This window comes from Equus przewalskii, chromosome 1 (assembly GCF_037783145.1).
Source record: "Equus przewalskii isolate Varuska chromosome 1, EquPr2, whole genome shotgun sequence".
In the NCBI taxonomy this organism is placed as follows: Eukaryota; Metazoa; Chordata; class Mammalia; order Perissodactyla; family Equidae; genus Equus; species Equus przewalskii.
The window spans coordinates 90,560,793-90,586,123 of record NC_091831.1 but is presented as its reverse complement, the minus strand read 5'-3'; the positions used below and the strand labels follow the sequence as shown (position 1 = coordinate 90,586,123).

General features: G+C 56.3%; 1 protein-coding gene across 5 annotated transcripts in view; it reads left to right on the top strand.

Annotated features, from left to right (window-relative positions):
* CEMIP (cell migration inducing hyaluronidase 1) overlaps positions 1-25,331 on the top strand; it is a 143,070-nt gene that overhangs the window by 96,836 nt on the left and 20,903 nt on the right. For all 5 annotated transcript variants that reach the window (XM_070617284.1, XM_070617304.1, XM_008523300.2 and 2 more), the window contains 7 exons: positions 7,399-7,574; positions 9,240-9,449; positions 17,155-17,360; positions 18,074-18,143; positions 18,973-19,101; positions 21,438-21,523; positions 22,455-22,586. In XM_070617284.1, the coding sequence (XP_070473385.1) occupies positions 7,399-7,574; positions 9,240-9,449; positions 17,155-17,360; positions 18,074-18,143; positions 18,973-19,101; positions 21,438-21,523; positions 22,455-22,586 (1,009 nt within the window). The remainder of the gene's footprint in view (positions 1-7,398; positions 7,575-9,239; positions 9,450-17,154; positions 17,361-18,073; positions 18,144-18,972; positions 19,102-21,437; positions 21,524-22,454; positions 22,587-25,331) is intronic.

Genomic DNA, 25,331 nt, shown 5'->3' with positions numbered 1-25,331 from the left:
ACGTGGCTGAGGTGGCCCAGAAACACCACAGCTATGGTCCCAGGGCGGCGACCCCAGGACTCAGATCCTGCAAAAGGAAGGTTGGCAATGTTTCTGGGAGATGCTGGCCTGGTGGCTGTGGCTGGAGAGAGGAAGGAGGCAGCCACCAAGGGTAGAAGCTGAGACGACCAGACGTTGGTTCCTTGACGAGGTAACAGTCTGCCTGTTTAAACAGCAATTGGTTGGAATCCCCACCTTCTTTGAAAAAGGTTGGAGGGTATCTTATAACAAACTCAAATCCAAGAAAGTCTTCATCCAGGAAAAAAAACACACAAAGAGTGAAAGACTGATGGAAAGAGAATCAATTCAGCAGAAAGTAGGGAAACTGAAGTTGGCACAAGCTACTGAAATAGACTATGAAATGTATCTCTGAGCTTCCTGGCAGCCAGAGCAAAGAAAGAAACTTCACAAATTATTTAACTGTTATTGTCCAACATGTGAAGGATGTGCGTCTTCATGTGAAGGATGCTACATAGCAGCAACAGCAACGCTGGGAGCGTTTGATGCAAAGACGCTCGATGTGCCTCTGTTTGTAGTTTGACTCATGATATCAGATGCCCAACGTGCCGTTGGTCACGTTCTCTGAATACATTTTGAGAAAGGCTTTTTTTCTTTTTTGGTAGAGGCAGAATTTTTAGAAGAGGCTCAAAGACCATAGGAGTTGAATTCCAGGAACACCAGTTATTAGCTGTGTGACCTCAGACAGTGACTTGACTTCCCCCTGCCTCAGTTTCCTCATCTGTCCAATGGAGATAATGGTCACACGTACTTTGTGGGGAGTTTGCGTGTGGAGGTGCTTACAACAGTGCTGGCACACAGTCAGCACTCAGTCGATGTCAGCTGCTATTAGTAGTCGTATTAGGGGCAATAAATCAGCAACTGAGCTTAAAATTGGAAGGAAGGAGGAGGTGTGGCACAGAGGCCACTGGTTGAAACGTGGATTTTACAGCTTGTCTGTTCTGCCCCTCTGGGACACCCAGGTGAAGGGGGCTGTGGAGGGAGAAGCAGACTGTGTCTATCGTTATCAGTAAGCAGCACACGGGGTGTGCCGTAGGCCTGCGGAGGCCCCGAGGTGCCGAGGCCATTTCTGTGAGGGTGCATGTCCCACCCTTCTTCCACCCCCGGGCTGTCCGGGCGTCCTCGCTCCTCCCTTCGCAAGGACACGCATGGGGAGGCAGAAGGAGCATTTCATCATTTATTCATTCAGCCAACAGTTCGCGAGTACCATGTGGCTGTGCACCCAGCCTTGGGGGCGCTGGGTGAGCCAGACAGACCCGCTCTCCACCCTCAGGGAGCCCGCAGTCCCGCGGTAGAAAGGGACACCCAGCAAAGAGCCATCCCGATGGAAAGAAAATCCCAAATGGGAGAATGCTATGGAGGAGGAATATGGGGACTGTGACAGGGGCATAAAAAAGGGGGATTTGTCCAATCAGAACAGGCGTGGGAGCCTTCTGAGAAGAGTGTGTGATGGGGCGGAGAGCTGGAGCTGGAGGAGAAGCTAACGAGGCCCGAGGAGCACAGAGAGGGACGGCCAGGTGCCCAGACCTGTGCTGGGCCCAGCATGCGGTGCTCTGGCCACAGGAGAGGAGCTGAGCTGGAGGGGCGAACAGGAGAGCTGCAGGGGGCGGGAGACAGTGGGAGCCGCCGCCATGGTGACTTGGGACTTCATGTGAGTTCTGGGGCCACAGGGTCCCCGGTGACAAAACGCTCCCCAGCTCCCCATCTGCAGGAGAACAGTGAGGGTGAACCCTTGGGTCTTCCCCAGATGACTCTGTGTCCCCCGGGGACAGTACATGTGGACAGTCCTTCCGGGATGTCAGGTGTCCACCTGGACTCTTGGCGGGAGCGGCATCAGACGGTCCGAGCTGATGTCACTGGTCACCGTGAGGTGACGTGGTTCTGCATGGCATTTGTGGCTCCGAGGAGGGGGAGAGCCTGCCGTGAGCCCTGAGTGTGGTGGAAGGAGCAGCTCCCCCGGGAGAGACCCCTGGGCCTCGTCTACACCTGACATTGGGCACCCTGGAGACTGGAGGGGGCTCCCTTTGAGCAGGTCCCGCTGGGGCAGCTGTGATGTCAGGAGCTGCCTGCCTCCCCCTGCGCCAGTTGGTGTGTGAGCTGAGAGCTGCTCCTCTTGACAGTGTTTGACTGACAGGTGCACCTGCCTCTGGAGGCCTCTTAAGGCAGGAGAGAGAGGGAGGTGGCTGCTCTGGCCCCGAGCACCAGGGAGGAAAGGAGGCTGGACCCCTCAGGACCCTCCCACGCCTTGGTGAAGCTCTGCCTGTGTCTGAGTCTCCACCAGCCCCACTCCCAGCCCACCACCTTCCTCCCTTAAAGATGTTAGGCTGGGAGTGCACCATCCACGTCACTCTGCTCAGGAGCTTTGGGGCTTAGGTGAAAACAGTGCCTCCTGGTGGATAGCACCGGAAATGCCCCAGGTGGGGGGTGTGTGTGTGTGTGTGTCCAGGGGAGGCCCGCATTTCTCCTATTCAGCCCCAAGCCCATTCTTTGCCTCGCCACCCACCACTGACGTGGAGTGAGGATGCACCTGCTTCGGTCTCGTCCATAACTGAGCCCCCTGGGCCCCCACCCCAGCCATCACTTGTGGTCGCCTCCCCAGGCTGGGCGTGGACAGGGACATGGCCTTCCTGGATCCTGTTTTCTCCATGCCCCATTCCAGTAAACAGGCCATTTTGCATTTTAAGAGTTTTCTGATGGGAAACAGATGAGGATAGCAAAGTGATGAAAAAGTGTGAATCATCTAAAAAAATATTTCAGAGTTTTGCCAACCACAGCATGATTCCTGACACCTCCTGCTGTGGCAATTGGAAATCTCCATTTTCTGCCCCATTTTCACTCTCACCTTCACTTTGCTTCTAACATCCCCCCAACACACACACACACACGCTTTTATACACGCTCGGCCACACAGAGACGCCAGGGCGGCGTGGAGGCTGGCTGGGCAGACCTCGCTGAGAAGGGGCCGGCGGAGCTGGGTCTGGAAGGACAAAGCAATTTGCTTCCTGGGCAAGGTGGGGAAGGCTGTCCCAGCTGGAGGGAGCCGCTCAGAGAAGAGCTGTGAGATGGGAAGTAGCAAAGGCTTGTTCAGGAAAGTGTGGGCGGTCCGGTCCAGCTGGAGCAGAAGGGGACATACGGGAGTGACGGCCGATGAGCCTCACGGCGTCCGGGGTTTACTCTGTGCATCCTGAGGGCTGGCAGGACTTCATCCTTCTGTACCTCAAGACCCGTCCAAGGACCTGCTGGGTTGAGGAAGCCTTTGGAGGTTTCTCTGGGTGTTGCCGGTAACGCTGTCCGTGGGGGTGTCCAGCAGTGAAGAAGAGGGTCTGGATCTCGCATGCCTGGAGGCACGAGGCCTGGAAGAAATCCTAAGGGACAGATGCCCCAGGGAGGGATGGCAGACGGTTTGGGATGGTTTGGGAGAATAGGAAAGGCAGGGAGGCAGAGGGTGCTGAAAATTCTTTGGTCTCCTTATTGATCCCCAAGATCTTCCATTGGCGAGGGAAAAACGAAGCAGGAAGGTGTGTCCAGACAGAGTTAGATGTGCAAGAGCTTCACTGTGGGGAAGGAGAGGGGGGGCGTGGGAGGAGCCGGGAGAGCATCAGACCGGGATGCAGGTCTGATGCCTGTGAAGGGGGGAGGGAAGGACCATCAGGCTGCAGGAGCTCAGACCGCAGTGCAGCTCTGAGGAAGTCTCAGCAGGGACGGGGGCTCCAGAGCAAAGGCCGCCTCTTGGGGAGGCCTGTGCGGGGCGGGGACGGCCCAGCTCCAGACCGTCTGCCACGCTCCACCTTTGGGAGGAGCCCAAGAAGCACAGGCCTTGGCACGAGCACAGAGCACAGCTGATTGCAGGTGTGGCAGCTGGGGGCCGTCTGCTGGTCTGCTGGCTCCACTCTGTGCGGCAGACCCCCCGGGGGAGAGACCGGAGGCGCATACTCCTGGGCCGTCAAGAGAGAACCTGGCCCTGCAGACGAGGTGACGTGCTCAGCCTCAGAGTCAGAGTCGAGGGTTTGTGGAGACTAAACAGTTCTGGAAAGACAGCCCTCGCATTCTCCTGGGGCACAGTCACCGAGTCCCAGAATGGATGAGGAGGTGCTCACGGCGAAGGTCCCGGCTCACAGCGCTCGCTCGCTCACAGAGCCAGAACCTGGTGGTGAGAGACATGGCCCCCCAGCCTCAGTCACGGCTGCCCCGGAGGGCGCGCTCTCCTGGGAGTCGTGTGCCCTGTGTCCTGGGCCTGGCACTCTCCTGGGTCACTGGGCAAGCCCTCAGCACCGTCCGACCTTGCGTTTCCCTGAGTGAGAAGCTGGGGAGCTGGAGAAGTGACTGCAGAAGGCCCCTCTGGGTCTGACCCCCCATCAGGGTGACAGTCAATTCCCAGCGCATCAGCTGCTGGACGTGGGTGTTTAAAGGTGGCCTTCATGTGTTCCTCTTCCCTCATCAGCCACAGACGCTGCTCCGGGGCAGCTGCTGTCTGGCTCCTTCCGCAGGGGCCGCTCAGAACCCCCCACTCTGCTGTAAGGCCCCGTAACTGGTGTGCTTGTGAAGGCCCCAGAGCCGACGGGTGGAGACTGGCCAGGGGTGGGAGAAGAGGCTCACATGTGGCTGGCCAGAGGGGACCCTGCTCCTGGACCTTAAAGCTGTAGACTCGTGGCCTGTGACCCAGACCGGAAGCCACAGTGGGATGCACTGGAGGAAAAGGCCCCAGGACTTGGCAAAGCTAACTTGTTTCAAGGTCTCTCCCCTGGGTTGATGTCAGAACCCTGTTTTGTACCAGAACCCTGGTAGCCCCCGCATGGCGTCTACTCCTGACCTCTTCAGAGGGGGCACAGACCTGTGGCATCAGATGTCTTTGGGGATATGAGCATATTACAGTAAATAGACTCTTTGTAAAGTTAATTTTTTTAATACTTGAGACCTTTTTTTTGCTGAGGAAGACTGGCCCTGAGCTAACATCCATGCCCATCTTCCTCTACTTTATATGTGGGATGCCTGCCACAGCATGGCTTCATGAGCAGTGCATAGGTCCGTGCCTGGGATCCGAACTGGCAAACCCCAGGCCACCAAAGTGGAATGTGAGAACTTAATCGCTGCACCACTGGGCTGGCCCCATACTTGAGACTTTTTTTGAGAAGGCCTCTATGGTAGGCTGAATAATGGCCCCAAAGATGCCCACGTGCTAATCCTCCAGACCTGTGAATGTTGCCTTACTTGGCAGAAGGGACATTGCAGCTGTGATTAAGTTGAGGCTGGTGAGATGGGAGATTATCCTGTGTTATCTGGGTGGGCCCAGTAGAGTTACGAGGCTCCTCATAAGAGGGGCCCAGGAGAGTCAGACAGAGAAGAAAGTGATGTGATGACAGAAGCAGAGGGTGAGTGATGCCACTGGAGATGCAGGAAGGGACCACAGGCCACGGAGTGCGGGCGGCACTAGAATCTGAAAAAGCCCGGGAACAGACTCTCCCGGCCCTGCCAAGACCTTACCTCCTGCCGGGGTGAAGCTGGCTTTGGACGTCTGACCTCCAAGACTGTAAGAAGATGAACTTCTATTGTTTTAAGCCATGACGTTCGTGGTGATCTGTTACAGCGGCCACAGGAAGCTGATGCCAGTTCCAAAAGGGATGTTTTCTCAGCTTTGCTGTGCACCAGTTTCTCATCTTGAACTAAGATGCTTCAAACAAACCACCATCTCCCTGAGTCTGCAGAATCCCAAAGCAACAAGCCTCCTGAGGACACTGCAGACCCACCCACAGGATGTGCCCGGGAAGGGTGGACGGGGAGCGGCTCTGCCCGTGGGAGAGAGAGCAGCGTGCGGTCACTGTCAGTGGGTGCTGCTCAGGGCTCACCATGACCACGGCCTTTGCGTGTGGGCACCAGCGGTGTCTTGGGGCTGAGCTGTGCTCTGTGGCTCCAGTCAAGGTCACGGTACAAACCGGGCAGTGTCTGTGGTGTGGTTCAGGCTGCGAACCCACAGCAGAGGTTGTTGCCTTCTGTAATTGCATCCTCGACTGGGAGAGAGTGCCTGCCACCCAGGTCAGCAGTGTCACCGACAGGCCAAATCTGGAGGCAGGCTAAGATCTGTTCATTCCAGGAAACAACTTGGGATCATGGTGGAGGCAGAGATGGGGGCTGTAAGTCAAGGACAATTTCGAATTTACAAACTCTTGTCACCCCGCACCTTTCTTAAGGTGCATTCGCTGCAGGTGGAGGAGGAGGAGCCTGGAAGGGAGAAGTTAAGTGGATTCGATGAGGCCGAGTGGAGCAGTGGGAGGGAGACAGCAGAGTGAAAACGGAGGCGTGTGCTACGGACCACAAGTGCAGGGACTCTGGCCGAGGCAGGAGAGAGGCTGACAATAGCCCAAGGGGTGGTGAGATGGGCAGAAAGGTCTTTTCTTTGTAAGAATTGGAAGGCCTAGGTGAGCTTGAAAACAGAGCATAAGGAACCCAAATGAAGAGACAGAGACAGAGAGCATCCTCTCCTCCAGGCCAGGGGGAGGCAGGGAGGTCGTGATGAGGTCAATACGGAGTGGGGTGCAAGCTCTTTTCCACAGTTCTATGTAGTTCCGTACAGGCACCCCAAACCTGGCCACAGGGTTGGACACAGAAGCGCCCACCTGGCTTTCTTGAAAATGCAGTGTAGACGCACACTGTGCATGAGGTTGAGAGAAGCAGAACAGTGGTTTGCCTGCCTAACGGAGTATGGATTTGCCCTGTCCTATAGCAGTGGCTTTAAAGAGAGATGAGATGTGTGTTACATCCACAGGAATCCCAGCTGTAGGCGGTCCGGGGCATCAGCTCTGTGGGGTCATCCAGAGCCAGGCGTCTTCTCTCTCGTTGCTCCGCCATCTCTGGGGCATGGTTCTCGCCTGCCTGGGCGAGGCTGGCCCACCAATGCACATCCACACTGCAGCCCCCAGGGAAAGGGCACGGGCAGGGTCACCTGAAATTCCCACGTGTCGCTTCTGCCCATCTTATGACCACACGGGACTGCATGGTGGCTGGGGAACGTGGTTCTCCTGAGAGCCATGTGCCAGCCACGTGCCACATGCAGGAGATCCTAGTACCAAAAGCAGAAGAGGGACAGGCATTGGGGGACAAACAGCCATTTCTGCCGTGGGCTTCTGACCTCAGCATGCATGGCTGTGAATCCTGGCTCGATGAGTAACTTCACTTCCCTGGGCTTCATTCTTCCATAAAATGGGGGACTGGGGGCCGTGGGGACCACCATGCACGTGGGTCATGGTGATGCACAGGCAGCAGAGTGGAAGCACCTGGCAGGGGCCTGCGACGCAGTGGGCACAGGCGGCACCCCTGACCTCCCACCTTCCCCCATTTCTGCCTTAGGGAAGCCAGTGTACCTGCACATCGGGGGGGAGGTGGACGGCGTGGACATGCGGGCCGAGGTCGGGCTCCTGAGCCGCAACATCGTGATCATGGGGGAGATGGAAGATGAGTGCTACCCCTACACGAACCACATCTGCAACTTCTTCAACTTTGATACCTTTGGGGGCCACATCAAGGTACGGGTCTGCTGGGCTGGGCTACGACCCAACCAGGAGACTTCCCACAATGCCAGTCTGTGGGCGGGGGTTCTTGGCCGGGGAGCGGATGGAGGAGCGGGACCAGGACCAAGGGAAGAGTACCTTCTGGAAACTGGAGAAGTCTTACGTATTATCCATCGGCATCTTGTTTGGCCTGACAATACTTGGCAATGAGAGAGATGATGGAGCCAAGCTGGGATCGTCTCTCTACTCCCCAGTCACCTTGGATGAGTCACACTGTGCTCCCCGCCTTCCTGATTTTCAACCCCAACCACTGCTTTCTTCCCTTTCTTCATTATTGAACCCTGATCGCTTCCTAAAAGAACTGGCATTTAACGCACAGAAAGTCACGTTTACAATAGAGCCCTTAAAATACAGATAAGTGATTAGCAGGGGAGAGGAACGAGAAATTCCAGCATTAAGTTTACCCATTTTCCTGGTGGAGAGTTGAGGTGATGACAGAAACAAGAAAAACTTTCTGCTCATCTGAGAAGAACAGTGGAGTGAAACTTACAGCATTCACGACGGGTGCCCCACTGGCATTTTAGGCGAGACAATTTTTTGTCTTGCAGGCCTATGTTATGGGATTTCTAGCATCCTGGTCCCTGCACAGTAAATGCCAGTGGTGCTCCCCAGTCATTGCAACCACCGAAAACAGCTCCGCATACTTCCAGTTGGTGTCTGGGGAGGGGTGGGGGGGGGGGTGGCGGTTCTGTCCTCAGTTGAGAGTCTCGTGAGAGAGACTAAAGCAGAGATAGCAGGTTTGCGTTACACAGGATGCTGCAACCCCATTCCCGGTCCCGAGAGGAATCCCTGAGTGAGCAGACTCTCCCTGCCCAAACCAGGCCTCAGAATCGTTCTCAACACAGCTCTCCAGAGCAGCCATGGCTGGGGCTGGCACTCGGGTTGACACCTACTTTTGGAAGGAATGGTTAGCATGTCCTTAAGATCACCCATCTCTAGTAGAAGTTGGCTGAGCCCAAGTTTCGACAAGAACCATTTCGGAGTGTGCTGCACAGAGAGCTCCTGGAGTGTAGACACTCAGTGTGGTCAGGTGGCTCCCTGAGCAAGCTGCAAATGGCTCCACGTGCGCTATAAACCCAGCGAGTGGAGCACCCACAACTCACACACATGCCCCAGAGTCATGGGCTCACGGAGACTCCCAGCTCGGTGTCCCCTCCCCCCCGGGGGGGGCCTCAGATGGTGGACATGGCACAGGCTCTTATGCCCTGTGGTCCACCCCATCCTGGATTCCCCAGCCCTCCCGGGGTGTGACTTTTGTCAGCCTCCACCCAGGTTATCTCAGCGTTATGCCTTCCTCACAACCCTCACTGGCTCAGGGGGCAGGAACAGAGGGGGAAGCAAGCCCCAGCGACCGCACGGTCCCTCTGTACTGCTTGGTTGCGAGCAGCTCGTTGCCCTGCTACATGTCTAGGTGTGAGCATTGCCTCGTCTCCCTCAGGGTAAGAAGGCCAGGCATCGTAGCTCGTGTGCAGAGAACAACTTTGACTTACTGAGCATCCAAGGCGGGCATTAATGATGCACTTTGAGGACAATGCATGTGCATCATTGGAATGTGGGCATCAGCTCGGGGGCAGGGAGCGCCTCCCGGACTCCCCCTGACTCTCGGCTCTCCTCTCCCAGTTCGCGCTGGGGTTCAAGGCGGCCCACCTGGAGGGCGTCGAGCTGAAGCACATGGGCCAGCAGCTGATGGGCCAGTACCCGATCCACTTCCACCTGGCAGGCGACGTGGACGAGAGGGGAGGCTACGACCCGCCCACGTACGTCAGGGACCTGTCCATCCACCACACGTTCTCTCGCTGTGTCACTGTCCATGGCTCCAACGGCTTGTTGGTAAGCGCCTCCTTCTCGGGGAAGCAAAGATCTAGAACCCCTCACCCCCTCCCCTGATACCTGACAGCTCACTGCTGGGCCCAGGGACCACTGGCCTGGAAGGACGTTTGGGTCTCGTCCCTGCGTCCAGGGCCGCTGGGGTTGAACCACCCTCAGCTCAGATTTTAGGATGATATCAGATGAGGGCAGGTCACCAACAAAAGAAGGAGGAGATAATAGGGGTGTGTCCTGGCGAAAGGGCACCAACTACAGAGGTGGTGAGTAGTTAGTGTCCTATGGTCACCGGGAGTCTAGTTCCTGCTGTGCCTCGTTAGGATGATGAGAAGTCCGAGGGTCATCCCGTGACTGGGGCATGACAGATCAGCTGACCGCAGACCAGGAGACGATGCCAAGACCCTGTGCTGTGGCGCTGGCCCCACAGACTTGGGCGCTGGTAGCGAGCAGTGGGCTCTCTTCTTCTGTGGAACCAAGTGTCCTTCAGAGCAAGTGAACTGGGAGAAGGGCTCTCCTTAGCAAACTGGAGTGTGTGTCAGAGGCTTGTCTTCATCTGAACAGCTAATTTTTACACTAAGTTGATCCTTCTTTAAGTGAACTAAACTTACATCCTCTATAAACTTTTAAAACTGGACATTACAAAATGGCGCCCTGCGAGCTGAGTCCAGCTCGTGTCTTATTCGGCTAACGCAGCTTTGGAGAAACTCTGATAATCTTTTACACTAAACTGATGATTTGACACTAAATTGGACTTTCTTTAGATGTACTAAACTTATGTCTTCTGTGAGCTTTTAAAACCACACATCACGAAACGACACCCTGAGAGCTCAACCCTGTGACCAGGTGTGTATCGTTTGCTTAAACAGCGTTTAAAGAGACATTTGAATTAGTTTCCATCATTTAAAAATTAAGAGATTTCACATAAAAATCTGGATTCCTGGCTCCTCTGGGAAAGTAGACTGAGCTGGCGGCACCAGACCCACATTCCTGCCCGGCCTCGGTGGATCGGGGCAGAGACACAGCTGCCCCGCTAGGCCCGGCCTGCGTTGTCCAGTGTGCCCTGTGCCCACCTAGCGCATTACAGTAAGTCCCCAGGCCGGAGCCACTCATCGTGTTGCCTACTGGCCCCCATGGGCATCTGCGCTGGGGACCCCTGCTTTACACAGACGCAGTGGAGCCCCCCCACCAGGCGTGTGGTGCGGGCAGCTGAGGCGGCCGGTCAGCGAGGGGCTGGTGAAGCCACTGTCAGTTCCTTGTGTTCTAAGAGTGCCTGCTGGCTCTGTTTAAAACCCCACTGAGAACAGGGGGAGAGCCTGCGCTTCGGGGCCCCGTCTGGATGGCCTGGGTTCAAGGGCTTGGTCCACAGGTTACGAGCTGTGGGACCTCAGGCAGCTTACTTGACCTTCCAAACCTCAGTTCCCTCCTCGGTCCAGTGGGGAAACAGCCCCAAACACACAGGGCGGTGAGGCGCAGGTGCCGTGAGGGAGGCAGACCCAGTGCCCTGGCTTGGCCGGCGTGCAGGTGCTGGCTGGGACCTGGGCCGAGGCTCCCAGCAGGTAGTTGGAGGGTTGTGGGTGGAGCAGTTGCTGGAAACATGGAGTCTTTTTATGGCTCAAGGAAGAAGCAAAGAGAATTTTTCTGGCTGAAGCAGAAAGACAACAGGATTTACACTAAGTTCAGATCGTCGGGGATGCAATATAAGGCGCAGGACGAGCTTAGGCTCTGGAGCCGTCTGGCTTCTGCTGCTGAACAGCCGTGAGGCCTGGGGCCAGTCGTTTCCCCCTGATGCCTCTGTTTCCTCCTCTGTGAAATGGGGAGGACAGGACGTCCCATCCTACACGGTTGAGGAGTAAAGGGCGAGGGGGCTGCTGGGCCCAGGGCCTGGCGCACTGCGCCCGGAGCAGTCGTCTGGTCTGTTCTGTTCGCCCGTGCAGTTTGCTGACTGAATGCGTGAAGGGAGTCATCGATGTTCTCACTCAGGCTGGAGATTAAGCCCAGAATATGTGGTGGAAGGAACGGGGTGGAAGTGAAGAAAGGGAACAGGCCTGAGTCTGAGGAGCCTTACCCGCCTGAAGCATTGGTTCTAAACCTTCGTCCTCAAATTTAGCTTAGATTCACCTACGTTTAACATTAGTCACGAGAAAGAGACAAGAATACTGGGAGCCTGTAATTGCAGGTTGGTTTGAGTGGAAGCTGCTCTGAATCTCAAGGTGGTCACATGCACACACACGCAAGCACACACATGCACACGCACATGTAGGGAGGCTATGCTGTCCCACCCACTTGCCGTGTGACCGTGGGGAGGCTGTGTGATCTCTTACGTCCTCACTTTCCTCGGATGTGCTATGAGAACACGATGACTACCCCTCACGGCTGTTCTGTTATGAACTGAATATGTTTCTGAAATGTGTTCAGAAAACACTTTTGAATGCTTTCGGCCGACTTCGTAACAGCAGAGCCTCCTCAGAGCCCAGGTCTCAGCCACGGGGGTGGGGGGGGCTTGTGTGGGGGAAGCAGGGCAGGTGGCACTGGGAGGGGGGTCAGCGTCGGCCAGCGCTGAGGGGCACTCGTCAGGGCAGCCGGCAGAGCAAGCTTCTCAGCCGGGATGCAGGCTGGGAGAGGCTGGGAGAGCAGCACCACCCGGGGTCCGAGTTAGTATGGACGAGCAGGGGATGGGGAGATGCGCGGAGCAGGAGGAAGGCAGCAGGCGAGGAGCTGCCCATGGGGCTGGCTCATTTTGAGCAGCCGGAGGGGTGAGTTGCCCCCACAGTAGAGTAGGATTTTCAGAGCCAGAGCCTTGCTGTCCTGCAGACCAAGCTGTCTCCTGTCTGGCCCCGAGGATGCCGACCACCAGGCTGGGAGGGAACACTGTCAGCTCCCCGGGTGATAGCCGGACGCCAGGCTACACAGCGCTTGCACAAGCCTGGTTGGGGGGCGGCTGCAGCCTCATCCTGATGGCTATGGGGGCTCCGACCATGCTCAGCTCAGGGCCGCGCTTGATGGCCAAGCTGGTGGGTCAGGATTTGGGGCCTGCCGGCCCGTGTGGCCTTCCCAAGGTGAAACCAAAGTGCTGTGGCTTAGAATCCAGATGAAGTGCAGGCCTCTAACTCTGTGGGCCAGAGGCAGCGGCATAAAGGGGCGCATTCCGTGCGGTTCCCCAGGAGCCGCATCTCTGGGCAGGAGCTGGGGTTTTGTGGGTTGGCACCTCACCCTGTAAACGCTCCACCACCGGGGCAGAGACGCTGCCTCGGGAGCTGGACTCTGTCCATGAGAATTTTACATTAGCTCCCTTCATTTTGGCTTGAAGGATTTACCAATGGCTGAGTTTGTTTAGAAAGATGTTTTTAGCTGCTGGGATGAAAAGAGGCCAAATACAGACAAAGGCTTCATTCTGATTCAGAATGCAGAGGCCGCTCAGTAGCATCATGGGTACCTTTCCCCTAAAGCCATCCCCCGTCTGCAGATGCCCTAGACCCCAGAGGGGCAGTCACTGGCCCATTGGAAAGGGGGGTTCTTGGTCGGGCAGAGCTGAAGTGTCTTGAAGCTGATCCCAGTGTCCCGGGCAGCCCACCCCATGGGCTCCTCCCTGCCCGCCTCCTTAGACACATTCTGGTACCCTCCATCCTCAGCCAACAGCTCCCCCATCACCCCCTCCCCCTGGGGCAGCCCTCCTCTGCTCTTTCTCTTTCTTTACCACCTGCTTTCGGAAGGAGTGGTCTGAACTTGACATTTCCACCAAGGCCTCTTCTCTTTCCCCTCCTACCTGACAAACGTGTGGGCTTCTCAGCTTGTGCTCCCTGGAGCCTTGGTGACAGCTCTCAGCAACGTCACTCCCTGCATCACCACCAAGCTCCTCCTCGGCAAGCCCACCGCCCCCTCCGCCCCGTTGTCCGACTCCTGACTCTTTCTCCTTGTAGCTGTTGTTGCAGGCTCAGCAGAACAGCAGGTTACGGAGGATGGAGTCACGGTGACCTATTCTCATCCTGCCAGTGTCAACTTGGGGACTGAGCGACACTTTCTGAGCCTCAGTTTCCTCTGGTGTGAAGTGAGGATGATGACAGAACCATCTCAAAGCCTTTTAGGGAAGATTAATGTTTGTGACATATTAGCAAAGCTATTAAGTAGAATTGCCACCATGCCACTCTCTCTAACTGTGACCTGGGCAAACCTCCCTGGCTCCCCGAGACATGTAGGTCTCCCCTTGTGAGCATCGTCAAAGGTTGCAGTAAAAACACGTTTGATTTAACGTTGATTGTCCTAGAGATGCCCAAACTCGTCAAGCCGCAAAGCCCTTTTTTCACGCAACTTCCGCATCTTGCAGAGTTAGTGTCTGCAGAAATGAGTTTGGGAAATGCCTCTCGGGATGTTGACAGCATCAGTGGTGCCCTCCTTGGAAGTGGGTGGCTCATGACAAAGCTCCAGGATGCTGGCAGACATGGGGCGGAGGCGGCCTGCACATCCTCTGCGGGAGAGAGGGCAGGTGTCAGATGGGCTCACGGAACATGTGCTTCTGAGCCCCAGGGCAGGACACACGGGTCGCCTTCTTGTTCGCTCCTGGAAGACGGTGAATCCATCCCAGTACTTTCGAGGAAGGGAGAAAGGACTCCAATATGGATTCTCCAGTTTTGTTTTCTCCTCCTTTCCTTTTTTTTGAGCAAAGTGTGGGTGGGAGAAGAAAACACGTCCTTTCCTTCTTTCCCACCTCTTGCACTGCTCAAGCTGTGTTACCTTTGATATAAACGCCTCCAAGAGCAAAACATGCTTAAAACCAGGATGTCCCTAACAGGCTGCCCCGTGTGGTTGTGCAGGTTGTATCCTGTGCAATCCCAGGGAGCACCACACATGGACTAAAGTCAGTCCCCAAGCCCTCCAGCCCCAGGGAGACACCCTTCCTTTGATGCTGTCCTAAAGATGGCTGGAACGCCCTACGTATATGGCGGGACCCCACTGCCCTCTCTCCCAGGCTCAACGCTCTGGGAATTGTGGGAGAGGCTTCTGTTCATCTCCTTTTCCAGTTTCTTGAATTCACAGTCTCACCCACTTCTTGATTCCTGTAGTTACACTCTTCTCTCCTTCCCACATGGGCCCAAATGAGGAACCTAGACTCTTGTCCTTAGAAACACATTCTTTTCCTCATTATGCAGAGTGATTTGGTTCTGTTTCCTTTCCTGGCTTCTATTTGCATATCCAAACTCTCATTAACACACTCTGCAAAACACCTTACCTCCCCCTCCAGGGCTGTTTTCTTTAGTAGCTCAAAAAAATTAAGAATAAAGGGCAGAAGCTTGGAAATCGCAGTCTTCCTTTGAATATGATCATATTTGCTGTCACGTCTCTCGCTGATGTGAGTTACATCGTACCCACTCGAGAGGGCAGAAACACGTACAGTTCATTTCTGTCTGCGTTTGTTTGTTTTAACAGCAATTTCTTTCTCCTGCTGGATCCAGGGTGATGTTGGAAGCCATTCCAGTTGGGGTGAACTTGTGTCCTGATTTGCACAGGACAGTTCCATTTACACCTGTTGTCCCAGCTTAGTTACTAACAGCACCCCTTTCACTCCCAAAAATGTCCTGGTTCAGACGATAGACTAACGGTCACCCTCTCTGGAGAAGTCCCTGAGGGCTGAGACTTTTCTCCTCCACGATCTCACGCCTTGACTCCACCAATAACAGCTGAAGACTTAAAACAGCTCTCGGGAATCGCTTCCAGGACTGCCGAGCATCAACAGGGAAGGAGGCGTCCAGAGAAGAAGGGGGAAAATACACTTTGTGCTGGAGAATGGCAGGCAGCTCATACGTTAGCGCTGGTTAGCGTGCACAGCGGCTCGGTGGTCCCCCGGAGTCTGTATGTACGTGTCTGTTTATCTGGCTAGAGTCTATGGATCTATCGATCGATCTATCTCAAGTGATGTCACAGTTTAAATATTTAATTCCAGGAGCTGTTCTGGGGGAGAACGATTGTAAAATGTTAGAGCTAAAAAGAGCTTTAGAGGTCACCCTGTCACACGTCATTGCAAGCTCATCGCTGAGCCAAGACTTGAACCCGTGTCCTCTCCTCCCAGCTCAGGGCTTTCTTCTATCTCATTGTGCTTCTCTCTCGACTCTATATGCCGCCTCACCCCGCTGCTAACGAGGAGAAAGAAATGCAACACAAACTGAGCGGGGTTTTTTTCTTCTTCTCTCTCTGGTGCTGTGGAGAATCAACTGGGACACAAGTTGTGGAGTCAGACAGATGGAGAACCAAGTCTCACTTCTGTCCGTGCGAGGGAGATGCCTCTGGGCAGCAGTGTCATCTGTAGAAAGGTGACAGTAGTTGTGATAAAGATTAAATGAGATAACGTGTGTAAAACATTTGACACCCAGTAAACAGTATGAGTTTTCTTTCTTTCAATGAGGCGTTCCTCCCCGTAGCCTCAAGGGTCTGTTAGCGTAAGAATGTACCTAATTCATTACTCACATTCAGGGAGGGCTGCCCAATGTGGGATCCAGACAGCGGGCAAGTGGGTACAGCGGGCAGGAGGCAGGGGGCCTGGGTCTGAACACGGCTCCACCACAAGGTCGGTGGGCGTCCCTTCTCTGGGCGTCAGTGTCCTCCTCTGAAGTGAAGGCATTGAACTTGCTCTCAGGTGTCCCGGCCACCTTGAGCCTTGTCCGCCCCTGCTCGCCTTTCCAGGCTATTTATAACAGACTTTCATGGAGAAACGGGAGCTCGCCCATTGGACGGCCTTGGTGTTGACTGAACAGAGTTCACGATCACGCCCATGCCTCTCACCAAAGGTTAGGGGAGAGCAGCTTGTCCGAGAGAACAGAGAGCCTCTCTGGAGTGGGGTGGCATCTCATCTCTGGGGTGTTCAAGAGGAAACAGGATGCCGGTTGGTTGGGGACGCTTGTGAACAGAGTCTGGCGTTGGACAGGAGTAGGGCTCAGGCTGGAGGCCCTCCGAGGCCCCCAGTTAGTTCTGAGATTGATGAGTTCATAGCATTCTACAGAAGGGGCCTCAGAGCTTGTGGAGTTCGGGCCTTCACTTGTGGGAGGAAAAGTGAGTAGAGACTGGTCTAAGGTCCCTGTGCTGGTTGGATGCACGGCTAAGATGGTGCCTAAGTCTCTCGATGTCTTGAATGGTCCTGCCTCCCCCACTGACTGTGATTCCAAGAAGGATGTTGAAGAGCTGGAGTTTGCAGCCCCTCCTGGTTCTGGGCCCAGGGGTCGCAAATGTGACTTGATGGGCAGGATGGGCTACCAGGCTGACTTGGACGCGTGGGTGAGGGCACAGTGAGGACACCAACACCATTCCTACTGGAAGATGCCCGCCTGGCCCAGCTCAGAGGCTGCCTCCCAGGGGAAGCCCTCCCCACCACCCTTCCTAGTGGAACCCTCTCTGTGCAATCGCTCCACAGAGTCCTTGTCAGCTGTGTCCTCGCTGCGTCCTCACCAGAGGGGCTCATGTGACCTAGTCTATGGCGTCCTCTGGGACCCACTTCTAACATTTTGTCCCCTTTCTCACCCCACAGAACCTCAGCCCCAGCACCTCCAGCTGGAAGGGACTTTAAAGCTAGTGCTCCATCCTCTGACACCCATGTCAGGTCCAACTCCACCCCCGGTGCTCCTCGTGGGGTCTGGTGTACGGCCGATGCTGTGTAATGTTTGTTGAGTGAATGAGCACATGGATAATTGAGCGCTGGGTGAAATGTCACCTGTCTTGACCCCTGCAGGTCAAGGACGTTGTGGGATATAACTCTTTGGGCCACTGCTTCTTCACGGAAGATGGGCCGGAGGAACGCAACACCTTTGACCACTGCCTTGGCCTCCTTGTCAAGGCTGGAACCCTCCTCCCCTCCGACCGCGACAGCAAGATGTGCAAGACGATCACAGAAGACTCCTACCCGGGGTACATCCCCAAGCCCAGGCAGGATTGCAAGTAAGTGCCCCTCTCTGCGCCGTGCGCCACTCCAGGCCTATGCCAGGGCGGCCCAGGCAGCACGTGCCCAGTGACCGCTCAGCCTCGGACGCTGCGCTCCTGGGCTTCTGGGCGGCTCAGACCTCACAGTCGCGACCCCCGCCGGCTCCCAGCTTCTCAGGAGAGGCAGGAGCATGTTTTCTACGTCTCCCTGCTCAGTTTGCCTCGTGTGCATGTTCTTGTCCAGAGAGAACTACTGTTCTCATCCTCAGGCTCTTCCTTCGCCACCGTGCTCCTCCGAGAGAGGGCGCGGCTGCCACGGCGGCTCCCACAGCAGGGACAGGTAGACCCCAGCCACACTGATCCGTTCTAGACATCAGAGACAGACAGAGTCAGAGAGGTGCTTCCCCCGCGGTCAGCCTCTCCCTTAGAAACGGCCGCTTTCCTGGCTGCTTCCACTTACATTGATTTCAGAGCCAATCTCGGGCTTCACCCACAAACGCTTCCACCTTAACGAGCCAGGCCCCTTCAAGTTCTGACAGTTTTAAGTGCTTAAAGGCATCACACTTTAACGAGAGAACAGGGTTTCAGATCAACAAATCAAGGGTTTCTCAAATCACTGATAATCGGCTCTTCGAAACGATGTTAGCGTGCCTGACGTGGGCCCATGGGTGCAGCGGGACGGGAGCTGGCGGCCTCCTGTGTGACGCTGTCAATCTCTGCCCCTCCCACAGTGCTGTGTCCACCTTCTGGATGGCCAACCCCAACAACAACCTCATAAACTGTGCTGCTGCAGGGTCTGAGGTGAGCAGAAACGCCCATGCTTGGGCAGAAAGTAGGGATGGGGCTGGGGGTAGGAGACGGCTCGGCTGATCCTGAAATATGTGTGCTGTGAGCCCCGAGTCTCGATATCTGTGTAGTCAGGCTGGGAATGAAGAAGAAAAATGCCCGACTGGGAGTCAGATGGACCGATTTTAAGTGATGGCTCTGTCTCTTCATCACCCTGGTGATCACGGCTAATGAGTACTAAGTACTGAGTACTAAGTATATGTCGCAACTCACTATCAGATTGAAATTACTGTAGCTTAGAACGGTGTCTGGCACATCAGTGTTCTAGGCTAAAATAATTCAATTCATGAATCTGCCCTATGAGGCAGGTAAAGTACTGCCACCTCCCACCTGACAGGGGAGGACAGTAAGGCAGGGACAGGTCATGTGCCCTGGGGCACGCACGGCATGCAGACGTGGCAGTCTGTCCACACGGCCCTGCTCGTGCCCACCCCTCCCCACTGCCCCCCAGGGGACCTGAGCAGCCCAGGTGCTGGCTCTGGGCCTAGGCATCCGTGTCTGTGGAATGAGAGGGGAAGTCCTTCTGTGCATCAGGAGGAGGCGGTGGCCCCACAGCGGTGGCAGCAGAGAGGGGAGGGCCCTGTGAAGGCCTTAACAGTCAGGGTGGACCCACAAAATATGTTTGCCTCCAACTTTTCCCTGTTTTCCTTCAAGACCTGGGCCACAGGGGGCAGTCTTCAGGGATGGGTGGGGGTGGTACTAGACCCCTACCCGGGCCATCCTGTCTTTCCGGTGAGGCCTGGCTGGTGCTGATGCTGTGGCTCCCCCGTGCCCCCCCCAATAGGAAACCGGGTTTTGGTTCATCTTTCACCACGTCCCGACGGGCCCCTCGGAGGGGATGTACTCGCCCGGCTACTCAGAGCACATTCCACTGGGAAGATTCCACAACAACCGGGCGCATTCCAACTACCGGGTAAGCCTGTGCAGACTGCGTGCCCCGCGGTCGCCTTCCAGCCCGGCATCGCGATGGTCAGAGCCAGTGGCTGCTTGGCCACGGCGGGGATGATGCATTCCTGGCATCGGTCTTGAAGAAAGTGAAGCCGCCTTCCGAGGCCACCCAGGCCACTGGCCGTGGAGGCAGGACTCTCCTCTGGCTGGTCCTGCCTTGGTGCTGACTTCGCATCTGGCCAGAATAAAAAGAGGAGCGAGACGCCCTCGCCTGGGCCCGCGGCAGGAGCTCCTCCTCCTCCTGAGCTGGGCGAGTTGGTTTGCAGTTCACTGGAGGGGATGGTGCACTGTGGGCTGTGAAAAGTGAGGCCTGAGCCCTAAGCTGGAGAAAGTCAGGATGCGGTCCGAAGGCGGGTGGACCAGTGTTCGCATCCTCCCCTCTGTCCCCTTGTGTTTGGTTCCTGGGAGATGGGTTGCTGGTCCAGGCAGAGCTGAGGAGGCAGGCGGGAAGCAGCAATGCCCTGGCCATCCTCGTCACCCGTCAATAGTCCTGTGGTCCAGCACCAAGCCAGGTGCCGGGGAAAGGGACTGGGTCTCGGCTGTGTCGAGGACCCCCAGCCAGGGCAGTGTCAAGATCAGAGTCCCGGGAGGAGGGAGTGGAGCTCGGGAACGAGGCTGGGACCAGAGACACGGCTCTGGGGGCGAGGCGGTCTCCCTGATGCCAGGACAGTGCATTGACGCAGCCCTGAATGTTGAGCCTGGTCTTCTGGTCCAATCCCTGATGGTACAGATGAGGAAACTGAGGCCTCCAGCGGGAATGAACACATTCAGGATCAAAAAAAAGGGCCTGACCAGGAAGAAGACCATTAGGAAGAGAAATGATCTCAGAATGGACCTGTGCTTATACCTCGGGGGGGCGGTGGGGAGCAGGCTGTGAGGAGCGCTGGGCAGTCTGGGCGGAGATGGGGACCAGCCCCAGGCAGAGCTGTGTCCCAGAAGGCGAGAAAGAAGAGTCTCACAGAGACGGGGAGGCGAGGAGGGAGACAGGCAGAGGAGAGAGAAGGAGGGCGGGCCTCACGTGGGCGCTTCTGAGGGCCGTGGGCCTCGGAGAGCTGTGGTCACGCAGGACAGGCGCAGAGGCCGCGTCGCTGTGGGGCAGCGAGGGGAGTGGAGAGAGTGCTGCTGCTCTTGGAGACCCCGCCCTCCAGACGCCCTCCTGTGAGCAGGGGTGGGCCCCGAGGTGCACGGTGTTCCGGGAGGGTGAGAAGGGGAAGAATATGTGAGGGAGGGGGTCTCCAACACAGAACCAGGTGAGGACTGAGGACTGACGGCACAGGGCACAGGTCGGGGGACGGCCTGGGGGAGGGTGGCAGGGCAGGAAGCAGCCGGGAGGAGCCCCGAGCTCACTGGTCTCATTGTAAGCATAGGAGGAAGCCCGCGCTTCATGTCCACACCCAGGAGCCCCAAGTCCACACCCACCGTGTGAGGGTCCTGCTCCAGGACCCTGCGCCTGGGCTAGCTTACACAGTCCTCACAGCCATCCTGGGAAATCGGTGTTGTGAGCCCGACTTACAGAGGCTGCGACTGGGCTTGAGAGGGGAAGGGACTGCCCCAAAGCCAGAGCCCAGAGAAGAGCTGGGAGTCCAGCCCCGCGTCTTCTGACCCGTGTCACCACGCTTCATTATGAGTCAGCTGTGGAAGGCAATGGTCAGTGCCGTCCGATTGTCTAAAGAGGAGAAACCCAAGTTTGAGCCTCCCCAGGAGGCCGAGGGGGTCAGGGATGAGGGAAGACCAACCGTGGCCTCCCGGCAGCGTCGCTCAGCTGCCTCGCCCCGTCTTGCCCGGGGCTGACAAAGGGGGCGCCTTTGGAGCCAGATGAGACAGTGAGGTTGTCTTGGAGTCAGGCAGGAACCAAGACCAGACCCTGGGACGACCACAGATCCCTGTCCCAGGGAAAGATGAGACTTAAGTCAAGCGTTTTATTTAAATCACTGCAGACACATTTCCCACGCATGCGTACCTGTCGTCCTTGACTTGGGGCCCGGGCTCGTAACTGCCCAAAGCACTGTGGGTGCTGGGCGTGGACTTGGCTGTGTGGCCTTGGACAAGATCCTCAGGCCCCTAGACCGCAGTTTCCTCATCTGCACCTCGGAGAGGACGCTTATTCCAAATTTGAGCTGAACAATGCAGAACAATGCGAGCTCCTCACCTCCCTCCCTGCAGACCCCCTGCTTCCATTAACACATCCTGAGAGCAAAGTGGGTGTAACTGGGGCGTTCGAGAGTGTGCAGCGAGGCTGGGTGAGGCGGTGCCTGGCATGCAGCAGAGGCCAACGTGTCCCTGAATGTCCTCCGTCCCCAGGCTGGCATGATCATAGACAACGGGGTGAAAACCACAGAGGCCTCTGCGAAGGACAAGCGGCCCTTCCTCTCCATCATCTCTGCCAGGTAATCACCCTCGGACACGCACACTCCAGGGCAACCTCTCAGCTCGGCCCCGTTCCCTTCATTCATTCATTCATTCATTCATTCATTCGTCAGGTCTCTGTCGAGTACTTTCTATGTCCTGCGCGTTGAACTAGATGCTGGGGTACTGTGGTGAAAACATGAGCGGGGCAAAATCTGAATTAGGGTCTAGGCCCCAGCAGCCGGAGGGAAACAGAAATTCCGAGAGGGTTCTGGATCTTTTGGTAAAAGCCAGTAGCCAGAAAGTCAGCAGGCACGGCCAGGCCACGGCAGGTCAGCCGGGATCAAAGGTGAAGAGGGAAGAATTTCACCATCAATTTAATAGGAAGGAGCATGCAGGTCGTACCTACAAATAAACCTGGAGCTCAGCCGAAGGCCAGGGGCTGCTTTTAAAAGGTGCTGTCCAATCCTCAAGGCTGTCAGGAAAACCAGGACCGTTTAAAGGGGCGAAGGTGCTTGCTCTCCATCCAAGTGGGTAACACAGTGACATGACAGTGTCCACAGAAGACTTTTGCTGGACTGGACATCAGCAAGAGTCCAGACTCAGTGCTCAGTTTTGTAGTTAAGAGACAGAAGCCCAGAGAGGGCCCAGGGCACGGTTACCCCATCAGTGGGCTGTGTTGCACGCTGGGTTTGGGACTGGCTGTCTGAACTTTCCTCTGTGCTTTGACGCCGTTTGGGGAGGGCTGCTCAGTGGTGCTCACGAACAAGGGCGGTGACGTGTCCACAGCCTGCACAGGGCTGGACCTCGGGAAAAGACCTCCTGCTTCTGTGTCCAGCTCAGAAAGTTCATCCAGACCCAGGGGTGCGAGTTGGCTGCTGTGTAGTCAGAGTCTTCCTGGGCACCGTGAGCAGACAAGCTCACAGCCCAGGGGGGAGTCAGTTCGGGAGCTCTCCCCGTGGTGTGTTCCAGATACAGCCCTCACCAGGATGCCGACCCGCTGAAGCCTCGGGAGCCCGCCATCATCAAGCACTTCACTGCCTACAAGAACCAGGACCACGGGGCCTGGCTGCGCGGCGGGGACGTGTGGCTGGACAGCTGCCGGTGAGTAGAGAGCCGTGTGGCCTTGACACAAAGTGCGGACGATGCTCATCCTCCAGCGGGGGGGGGGGGGGGGGGGGGGTGGTGGGGAGGAGAGCAAGGCAGAGAAGGGACACAAAGCACGCCAACCTTTGGCTTCTGGTCCCCCAACCAGGCAGGGGCATAGAACGGCAGCAGGCAGTGACCCCAAAAAACATCTAAAAACAGCATATGGCTTCAGTTACAAGGCCAGGAGCTATGGGTCATGACCTGCCCCCAAATAGCCACTGGGCTTGGCTCTCTCAGGCCACACAGCCAGTCAGTGAACAGAAGGGTGAAGAAGGAAACCAGCATGTCCTAGGCACCGACTACATGCTGAATCCTTGGTTACACTTATTTCTTAGCATGTTTCTCAAAGACATAAATTATCATGTCCATTTTAGAGATGGTAAACTGAGGCTCAGTTTAGTGAATTTCCCAAAAGTAAGTGGTTGGACCGAGACTTGAAGTTTCAGCTCATTGGTCTCCAAGGCCCAAACGAAGAAGACAAGGAACCCTGAGTCCTGATATAAGGTCCCCACGGAGAGCCACCGGCCCACACGGACAAGGACCAGAAGGGACAGGCAGCTCAGCCGGGATTTGCTTTAAATGAGTGTCATGAAATGTTCTCCTTGTCTACCTTCATGTTAGAAATGGGAGATCAGAAGCTCTGTGTAGGAAATAAGTGTATGTCTCCATTTTATTGTGTCTGATTAAAGGAGAAATAAAGGTGAAAGGGAGCAAGAGGATGTGAAAGTGTGTGAGGAGGAAACAGACACAGAATTCACACACGTGCACAGAGAGAGAGGCAGAGAGAGGGAAAGGCTGCTCAGAAAAGCAGAAGCCAGGGAGGGACAGACACTGACGGAGCCCCAGGCAGCCCCAGAGAGAGCCGGACACGGATGCAAGGGAAGTGTCGCCCGCAGAGAAATGGGAGGGCCTTCGTCTCCCGTGGGTCAGAGAAGTCATGACTTTTGAGAAGAGGAGAAAGGGGACAGGAGAGCCAATTCTGGGTTTCTGAAGGGCATCTAGGGGACACTGAGGCAGGCCTGTGCTGGTTGGCTCTGGAGGGCAGCAGTTATGGGCACCGGGCACATTTCAGCTCAGTGGAAGGAGGAACGTTCCTGCAATACAAGACGTTAGTGAGTAATGTGAGCTGCTCGTCCCCAGAGTAGAGACCCAAGGACACTTGAGAGAGAGAATCTGCAAGAGGTGAGTGAAGGAGAAAACAGGTGGCACCAGCGCTGAATTCTCTGCAGTGTTCTGAGTCCAGTGAATATTTGGTCTGGTTTGCTGGGAGTTCAGGTACCCGCAAGACAGTGGGTGCCAGACTTGGGGGGCAAGACAGACTTGAGGCCCCTGCCAATGGGAGTGGATCTTCAACCCTCCACCAGACTCCTTCCAAGTTTCCCAGAATCTGGCTGCTGCCGGGGCTGCAGGCCCACGAGGGTGCAGGGTTGGCACAGTCAGGGGCTGACGGAAGATGGGGTCCCTTCAAGGGCTCTGAAAATTTGGCCATTGTGTCTATCCCAGAAAGGTCGCTCTAGCAACCACCAGATGCAGGCAGGGGTGGGAGGGGGCCCTCCCGGAGGTGGGAAAGATCACTGAGGTGCCACTGCCATGGTCCTTGCGAGAGGATCACAGATGATGGGGGCGTAGCTGAGACCCAGGCTTCGGGATGGTGAACGGGCTCAGGGGGAAGATAATGGTGTTTTACACACGTTGACCTTGAGATGCTTTTGAGATATTCAGTGGAAATAGCCCAAATCTTGGAAGAGCAGACGGGAAGAGCAGTTGACTTTAGTGTCAGCAGTGGACTGGTGGCAATGGGAGCTCTGAGTCTCTGTGACGTCCCCAGGGACGCAGTGGAGCCTGAGCGGACCTCGGGCAGAGCACTGGGGGACAGCGACGGGAAGGAGAAGCCATGAAGGGACGGGGAGAGCTGGAGAGCACCCTGCCCTGGGAGACGGCCTGCAGTGACTGATGTGAACTGGGGTTGGGGGGGGGGGCGCTTCAGGCCAAGGGAGAAGGACAGGTGTCCTGGAGGAGGGGAGCAGGGTGAGCGGAAGCAGGCAGGAATGGGAGACCATTAGGCCACCAGGACCAGCCCAGGGAAAGTGGACTCATCACAGCCTGGAGCCCAGGGCAAGGATGTGGGCCAAGGGCTATGGATGATATGAAGCCACTGGAGTTTAGGAAGCAGGAGTGTTGGTGAGATGGCACTTTGAGGAGATGGGCCTGGCAGGTGTGCTGGACAGGTGGAAGGGAACCGGTTACATCCACCCCTGGGACACAGGGAGCAAGGCAGCCGCCATATTTGGTTCCAGGGTCTGTGGTTGGGCAGACCCGAGGCTCTGCTCAGCTTGTATGTGCTCCCTCGTCACTCACAGCCAGATTCCTTGCAGAAGCGTGCTCCTCCTGACCCTCAAAGGGCACCGCGGCGAAAGGGAGCTGATGAGACGGCCACAGCACAATTGAAAAATGACGTCCTGCCCTTCTCAGGCAGCGTCCGCTTGGCTTCTGGGAAACTCGGAACTCAGCTAACTGTGTGTCCTGCTTGCTGTGGCTGAATCAGCAGTAGATGGCTAAGGGGAAATGGGACTGCAGCCACATACCCCACCCTACCCAGCACTGGCCCTGAGAGTGGGCCACGTTCAGCCTCCCAGAGCCCGGTCTGCATGCTGCTGATGCACTGTGGCATCAGGCGCTGAGAGGCATCAGACGTGGAGT